Source organism: Alnus glutinosa, chromosome 2, assembly GCF_958979055.1.
Source record: "Alnus glutinosa chromosome 2, dhAlnGlut1.1, whole genome shotgun sequence".
In the NCBI taxonomy this organism is placed as follows: Eukaryota; Viridiplantae; Streptophyta; class Magnoliopsida; order Fagales; family Betulaceae; genus Alnus; species Alnus glutinosa.
The window spans coordinates 34,532,162-34,540,803 of NC_084887.1; the positions used below are offsets into that span (position 1 = coordinate 34,532,162).

Consider the following 8,642-nt stretch of genomic DNA (forward strand, 5'->3'; position numbering starts at 1 on the left):
TGGTTAGACCCTTTATGCCATTAACGTATGATACAAGCAGGGGGGGGGGCAAGTATTTAATAGACCTTTCAATACCACAGTTGGTGAAAGGTTGCTTTTTTCTCTTCTTTTTTTTTCTTCCCATTTTAATATTTAATTGCCATTTGGTACTGGTATTCATGAGGGGCTTATGTTTCTTCCAATGCCTTTACAGTTTGGACTAGTTGCTTAATTGGACAAAAAAAAATTCCTACAGCTTGCAAAAACAAGCAAGTGAATATCAAACACTTTCACATGTGCAGTTAAGGCCAATCTCCACATTTCCAAGGCAATTTCTGGCTATAGAGCTTCTCAGTCTCTTACAATTGGTAAACAATTTATAGAGAGAGAGAGAGAGATTCTCAAGAATGCCAAGAGTATCCTGTGATCTAAGTTATGATGATTGATTTCTTACTATTGAAATCATAAATCAACTCCAGTAGTTGCACATTTTGTTTAATGGGTAGCATATCTTAATCAAGTCGTCCAGCCAAAAATTGAACAAAAAACCAAAGGAATAATAAATCTCTAATCACCTTGTGATCCATTTCATAACATGGAAAGGCTTACACTATAATTTCCTATTTACTAAAATTATGTTAAATATTTATATTTATGGAAAGCTATAAAACCCTCCCCAATTAAGTAGAGCTAGATATTTATTTTTCAATAACTTCATACAGAAGTCAAAGTCAGGCATTACTAATGTTATATCTACTCCAATAAACCTTTAATTACTTAAGCAAGCTGCATATATAGCAGCTCACTTTCTTCCCTTTTGGCATGCACAAATTAAGTTCACGAGTCAAAATTTATTTCTTTTTATTATTATTATTGTATCCAATGAAGAAAAGTCGCCTGTCCAATGTCCATAATACTGAGGTCCTCATAAAAACAAGCATGACATGGTAGAAATAATGGAAGATAGATAGAAAGTCCAATCTGCTACACCTTCTAATTATTAATTGTAATGAACTTTGGATATATTCATGAATTAAGCTTTAGTTTGCAACTCCTAATTAGATTTCACATATAAATCATTTCACTGGGAACCGATACAAGACTAGAAATTTATTCTCGATCAAGACATTTAACACAATAATTCGAAATTTACACTTCTGTTCTAGCACTAGAGTGGGAAACAGACTACCTCTGCCAAGGCAACTGTGAAATTCAAGTAGTTCAATACCTAGAACAAAAAGGAGCCCCAAAAAGCCCCAAAACAACAATCATCTTAGAAAAAATTAGCTTGGTCATCTATTGTGATATCACCAAGGAAATCTTTCCCCTGATTGGCACCTTCATCAAACAACCACTTCTCAAGCGATGACAACGGCAGCTGGGCACCAGATTCCGGCTTGCTTTCATCTTGGAAAAGGCTTGCCTCAGGTGACACGGACTGTGATGTATCAGAATATGAAGAGTCGAAGGACTCAAAACCGAACAGAGATTCAAATGCCTCGGACAGTTCAAAACCGTTGTCGTTTGCCTTGCTTGGAGTTCCCTCACTGGATACAGAATCAGTCCCGCTCATGTTGTTCAATGAGTTTTGAGTCATCGCTGGGTTTGGGGAATTTCTCTTCCAACCTTTGAGCAAGCGGGCAATGTTTTCAGTGCTCGATGCATAGGTTGATGATTGAGCTGGTATTGTGTTAGGGAAGCAGCTTGGTTTCTCTGGGGAGAGAGCCTCGCAAAGAGCTTGCTTGGCCATGTGGATGTCAGTTTGGAGCCTTCTCTCCCACTGACCTCTGGCCATTGGTTGTGAAGCTGAGAACCCATCTCTGGAATGGCCTTCTGAGCCTGTTTGAAGCTTCTTCAGCTTCTTCTTCAAATGGGTGTTCCAATAGTTTTTAATATCATTATCTGTTCTTTGCGGGAGGTATGAAGCTATGGCAGCCCATCTGCACAATAATCAAAACACTTTCGTATATAATAAAGAACTAATATAATTAGTTCTTAAGCAAAACATGATTTTGTGGGAGAGAGGTTGTTACCTATTGCCCAAAAGAGCTTGAAGGTGGATTATCATCTTCTCCTCATGGTCTGTAAAGTTACCACGTTTGATCCCTGGCCTCAGGTAATTAGTCCATCTAAGTCTGCAACTCTTACTACATCTAAGCAACCCTGAAAACCCACAGAAGAAATAAGAAATTAACCATAAACTTCGTTGAAGAAGCCAAGAAAAAAAAAAAAAAAAAAACAAACAAAAAAAATGCATCTTTTATGTGCATTTTCCCGAATGATAAACCAAACAAAACAGTACACGGCCAATATATGTTTGTTGCTGAAAAATAGAAAAGAAAGAAATATAACCTGTATTGGTAGGAACAGCCCTCCAATTGCCGGGGCCATGTTCTTGAATATAAGAGACTAATAAGATATCTTCTTCAGGAGTCCATGGTCCTTTCTTGATCCCCTCTTTGTCACAACAAGGAGGCCTACCCATTTCACCTTCGTTTCCTTCTCGTTGAAAGTCTTGTAAATTTCTTCAGATGCTAAACTAATAGGTCTTCTTTGTCTCCAGAAGTTCTTTGGCGTCTTTCTTGGAAGAGCTAAGACAAGCGTCCAAGGCCAAGGTTTCTTGGTCTGAATAAATAGAAAATGAGGCTAGGAAGAGGTGAGGAAGACGCTGACCTAAAAGAAGCAAAAAGGTAGCCAAGGAGTCAAAAGGTGACAGCAAGAGCATTAACTCGACGGCTAGCCAAAGTCAGCTGTGACAATACCTCTTCTGCCTCACAAAACCGCGTGGCATTCAATGTGGCTGCACAGAGGGGAAACCCTAAAATCTGCTTTAACTCTCTAAACTCCACGTCAAGAATAATGAGTTAAAGCTGGCTAGTGAAAACCAAAACCTCTCGGAACTTATAGAGCATTCACATCTTGCTAGTAAATATTTTGTTAAATAACATTTTTTTAAAAAAAAAAAAAAATTAAGTATTATTTTTTCAAAGCACTTACATTGACAACATTTTAGTTATTTACTTTAAATTTTTCATTTAAAATATTCTTCTTCTTTTTATCTACTTTCAGTATTCCTAAAGAAGTGAGAGAATCAAAATTTTTTTGTATTAATATAAAGATAAGTGTTTAGTGTCTTTTTTCTACACTACTCTTGTTCTTTTTTTCTAAAAAAAAAAAAAAAAAAAAAAAAAAAAAAAAAAATTATCATTGAATTTGTGATACCCAGTCACATGTGGGTCTTACAGATTCAATGGTAAATTTATACATCATCTTATATGGAGATGGACAAAAGATCTGCAATAAAATAGAAACAAACATTTCTGATTTCTCTAATATAAATTATGCATTGTTGAGCTACAATGCTATGTAAATTTGTTGAGGTAGAATATGCTCAGTAAATTAGATGAGTACGGTAGCAGTTCAGCAAATCCTTTAGCGATTTTGACTAGCCTGTAGGATGTCAAGCTCTCTTATAAATTTTTTGTTATAGAAGTAGCCAAAATAACCTTTAAATATTTTGGCAGCCCAATGTCGGTACTAAAAAAAAGTCTTCGCACTTCACAATGAAATATGTGAAAGAAAAGAAGAAACAAAATTGAATTTAATGCTATTCTTCAGTCATGCATGATTGCATGGCAATAGGTGAATGATCATTAATGATGATGCACATGATCTGTTGTCTTGACCGTCGATTAAAAAAAAAAAAAAATGAGTTGAGAGGTCGAGTAAAGATTTAAATATGGTCGTCCGATCGTTTTCAACTGGTAAGTGAGTATATATGTTCTGTTTAAATCTTTTGATTGATCGACCTAATGATTAGGTGTGTAACAATTTAAAATGTTTGGAGTTTATTTGTGGTTAGTTGTACGTATCAAATTCCCATTGTTATTAAAAAATAATAATATAAATAAATAAAAAGAGAAGAAGAAGAAGAAAGATTAATGCCATTTGAAGCAGCACGTACGTAAAGCTTCTAGGCCCACTAGCATATGATATGGGGAACTTCTTCTCAAATAATTTGGAGTATCATGGTACGTAGCTTGAGTTGAGCCTAAAGTGATGCTCAACAATTGTGTTTGTTTGTCATATATATGTCAATTCTATTCTACATGACTACATGATGAGCTGATCAGAAGCAATTAATTGCCGATTCCGGAATGGTGCGGTACGCTCACTACTGAGTCACTAGATTTCCGATTTGTGAAAAAGGCCTATGATTATATATATATCACTTTTCCTAAGAAATTAAAGTAAAAGTATTTATTGATGAGATTTTCCTGGAAATGGAAGCTTGAAGGATTTATGAAATAGATAAGGAGAAAAGAGATCCTAGCCTTACGCTTGAGCACCCACGGCACAAATAATATTGCTAATTAGAGTCATTTTTCTTGAGGAGAATTTTTTTTTTTTTTTTTTTTTTTTTGGGGGGGGGGGGGGGGGGGGGGGGGGGGGGGGGCGCCTGAGCAAGTACAACAAAACAAAGGAAAAGATTGAGACAAAGCTCAAGGACATCTAAGGTCGCTGGCCGGGGTAAGGGTGTTTAATTAAGGTGGGCGGTCGCATAAGATAGCCATGCGAATTAGGCTGGTTGTCCTGATACTTAGCGCTTCACTAGTGTGCCCTCCTATATCACCTAGGAATGGAGATGTGTTTATATGTATATTCACATCCTTCTTGATATAACACGTTTTAAAATCGTGATGGTCAAGAACCTATCAAAATTTCGCAGTTAAGCGTGCTTTTGTGATAGTAATATCATGATGGGTAATCTCATGAAAAATATGGTTCGGGAGAGCTAAAAGCGGACAATATTGTATCGTTGAGAAGAGAGTGTTACAACTAGTACTAGTTATTCTATTTATTTAGGAGCAACTTGTATTTCTTGGTCTTTCAAGAAACACCCCACTATTAATTTCATGCTTAAGCGCCAAAGCTCAATATCGGGCTATGGCCTCCACTGCTACTAATCTCACTTGGATCACTTCATTCACTTGATGGGTCCTCCCGTTTTATTTTGTGACAATAACATTACTCTTCATATGACCTTTAACCAATTTTCCATGCTCGATCACATCAAAAATATCAAACTCGAATTTCACTTTGTTTGGAAAACAATTAATGTTGTTGGCATGCACTCTTGTTACCCGTTATGTTCTGTATGCTGTCCATGTGGCTGTGGCTGATATCTTTACCAAGCTCTCTTCAAAGCCCATTTCAGACTCCCGGATCGAACAAAGCTTGTAGACTTGCCTCTGCCGCCCTTTAGCTTGAGGAGAGTGATAAGGAAAATCCCAATTCAATGACCAATTGGAAAAATTAAGGAATTAAAAGGAAAAATATGAAGGCAAAATAAAATTAAGACTTCAAGGCTCAATCTCAACGACAATATCTTTAGAATGTACTTTGTCCCAATTTTTAAGTATAGTACTTAGGGATTTGACAAAATACTTCCCAAGATACAATAAAGTCCAAAATGTTACTTTAGAATATATAGCACTTTCTAGAATAACAAGAAAACACCATTATGGAGAGAATATCACAAAAGAGATATGTAAGAGATCCATAGAAAGAAGTTAAGGAATTTTGTGTCTTTGCATATGACCAAATGGTTATATTTATAGTGATCTTTGGACAAATCTAACGTTCCAAAATCATTTGATCTAATGGTCGCAAACCGTAACCACCAAAACCAAAACCAATTTAAGAAACACCTTAAATAGCATATTAAACCCTTCTAACGGCTAAAACACATTCATGAAAACGCTAACTATTACCATATTAGCTGCATGAATCAAAGCGGATACTAGAATGGGATCCTCAATAGCATCAGGTGACCAAGTTTGCGATCCTATCTGTGCAGATTTCCCAACAAAGGAAACAACACCAGACACATCAGAAAAGGCAAAAGAAATTTTCTTTCAATTCGCACCTGAAACAATTGGATCAGTCGACCGAGTTTCTCTCGTGCTATCTCAGTCTTGGGATCTCTCAAAAAATTTCACCTTAATATAGTTTGAAGCTATTGTTTTCAAACTAGCTAGAAATGATATTTCAGAGATAAATAGAAGAAAATCCCAACATGGCCGATATTTTGGAGACTGGAAAACTTGGCCGAAGTTAAATTTAAATGTTAAGAGCACTAGCATTGGACTAGCCAAAAGTTTAGTCAAAATTTGGCTAAAAACACTTTTATTTTAGCTACATATGTTTCAAAAAGACCATGCATCTCACTCTCTAGATCCTTTTCTATTATATTAAAATAATCTTTTTAATAACTTTATATTTTTATTTTAACTAATATCTCTCTCTCTCCACCATCCCTCTTTGAAACTCAACTATGCTCTGTCCAGACTCAACCCACGCTATTAAGGAACGTTGATAGTTATCACGAACCAAAGAGTCTAGGAAAAACAGAGATAACAGAGAAAATTGGGAATGGAAAAATTGTGTGAAAAACTATATTGAAGAATAATCAGGTGTATTGTTTTATACAACGTGAGAACCAAGCTACTCTACTGAAACTGCAATGATTAACTCTAACTATCTTCTAACTAACTAGAGTTAACTTAATTACAATAGAGCATGTGCTCTTATTCAATGACAGCCTGGATAACAGTATGTTGATTTGTATCTTCAAGTTGATTTATGTCTTGCTCCTTGCTGTATTCTATTTTGGACGTGCTACGTTGATCTGGCTGATGCTTGATAGGTTGATACTCCCCCTCAAGATGAAAGATATCTATGATATTCATCTTGGACAGTAGATTATGAAAGAGAACACAGCCAAGAGGCTTAGTAAAGATGTCTGCCAATTGTAGATGAGATTTAACATGAAGAGTGCGAATAAGACCAAGTTGAATTTTTTCCCGAACAAAATGGCAGTCAAGCTCAATGTGCTTGGTCCTCTCATGGAAGACTGGGTTAGCAGCAATATGCAAAGCTGCTTTACTGTCACAAAAAAGAAGAGCAGATTGGGCATGAGAAATGTGAAAATCCTAGAGGAGGGAAAACAACCACATCAACTCACAACATGTGGAAGCCATGGCCCTATATTCAGATTCAGCAGAGGACCGGGAGACTGTTTGTTGCTTCTTGGACTTCCAAGAGATTAAAGAATCACCTAGAAAAACACAGTAACCAGTTACGGATCGCCGGGTATCTACACACCCTGCCCAATCAGCATCACAAAATGCTTTAAGACGAAGATTAAAATCAGAAGGAAATAAAATTCCTTGACCTGGAGAGTGTTTGATGTATCTCAGCAACCGATGAACAGCATCTAAATGTGGTTGATGAGGGTCCTGCATAAACTGACTAAGATGTTGAACTGCAAAAGCCAAATCAGGACGTGTGATGGTGAGGTAGATTAATCTACCCACAAGACGTCTATAACTGGAAGGATCATCCAAAGAAACACCATCCTTGCTTGAAAGTTTGAGATTCTGTTCCATTGGAAACTTGGCAGGTTTGCAAGCTAATAAACCAGCATCTTCAAGTATTTCAAGTGCATGTTTCCGTTGGCAAATAGAAATGCCTTTATCAGAACGGGCAACCTCCAATCCCAAAAAATATTTTAAGGAACCCAAGTCCTTGAGTTTGAATTGTTTATTAAGAAACACTGTCAAATCAGAAATTGCAGCCGGATCATTACTTGCTAGTATTATGTCATCAACATAAACTAAGAGAGCAATAAAAGATGATCCTTGAGTACGAGTAAAGAGAGAGTAGTCGGCTTTAGACTGAGTGAAACCATGACTGAGCAAAGTAGTGGAGAATTTTGAAAACCACTGTCTAGAAGCCTGCTTCAATCCATAAAGAGATTTTACTAGTTTACATACTTGAGACTCCCCATTGGCAACAAAACCTGGAGGTGGAGTCATGTAAACCTCTTCATCCAACTCCCTATGCAAAAAGACATTATTAACATCTAATTGGTGAAGGAATCAATTCTTAGCTGCAGCAAGAGCTAGCAAACATCTAACCGTAGTAAGCTTAGCTACGGGTGAGAAGGTTTCATGGTAGTCCAATCCTTCGGACTGAGTGTAACCTTTAGCAACAAGGCGAGCTTTGTAACGTTTGACACTGCCATCAGCCTTGAGTTTTACTTTATAAACCCATTTACAACCAATTGCCCGTTTGCCTGGTGGAAGAGAAGTCAAAGAGCAAGTATTGTTCTGCTGTAAAGCAGAAATTTCTGCAGTCATGGCTTCACGCCAATGTGGAAATTTGACAGCTTGATGGAAAAACTTTGGTTCATAATGAGAAGAAATAGACAAACAGTAATGCTTATGAGAGGGAGATAAACGGTCATTAGAAATAACAGAGGATAAACTATAAGAAATATCTGTCTCAGTACCAGTATTGATCATTGGAGAAGACTTGAGTGAGTTAGGAAGAGAAGCGAGATGGCAATAATAGTGCTGCAAGTACCTAGGAGCATGTTTGGGACGAGTGGAATGTCTAAGAGGTAAATGGGCATATGAAGGTTGAGATGAAACATCAAGAGAAGAAATAGGAACATCACAAGAAGAGATAGGAACACAATCAGAAGAGGATGAAGAATCACAAGGATCTGGCTGCTGCAAAGAAACAGGAACAGGAGCACAATCTGGAATAGGAGAAGGAAATGAAGTGTGTGGAGGAAGATTTAAAGAAGATGATGA

General features: G+C 36.9%; 2 protein-coding genes across 2 annotated transcripts; both read right to left on the reverse strand.

The window, feature by feature from the left end:
• Positions 1–1,037: 1,037 nt before the first annotated feature.
• LOC133860865 (myb-related protein 306) lies at positions 1,038–2,738 on the reverse strand. Its single transcript, XM_062296498.1, has 3 exons — positions 2,332–2,738; positions 2,013–2,142; positions 1,038–1,919 (listed from the first exon to the last, which is right to left on the reverse strand). Exons 1-3 carry the CDS (start codon positions 2,462–2,464, stop codon positions 1,253–1,255), a joined length of 930 nt encoding a protein of 309 aa, XP_062152482.1. The 5' UTR covers positions 2,465–2,738; the 3' UTR covers positions 1,038–1,252.
• Positions 2,739–6,569: 3,831 nt separating this feature from the next.
• LOC133860560 (uncharacterized mitochondrial protein AtMg00810-like) lies at positions 6,570–7,859 on the reverse strand. Its single transcript, XM_062296142.1, has 2 exons — positions 7,007–7,859; positions 6,570–6,919 (listed from the first exon to the last, which is right to left on the reverse strand). The coding sequence occupies exons 1-2, from the start codon at positions 7,857–7,859 to the stop codon at positions 6,570–6,572; spliced, it is 1,203 nt and encodes a 400-aa protein (XP_062152126.1).
• Between the last annotated feature and the right edge of the window lie 783 nt (positions 7,860–8,642).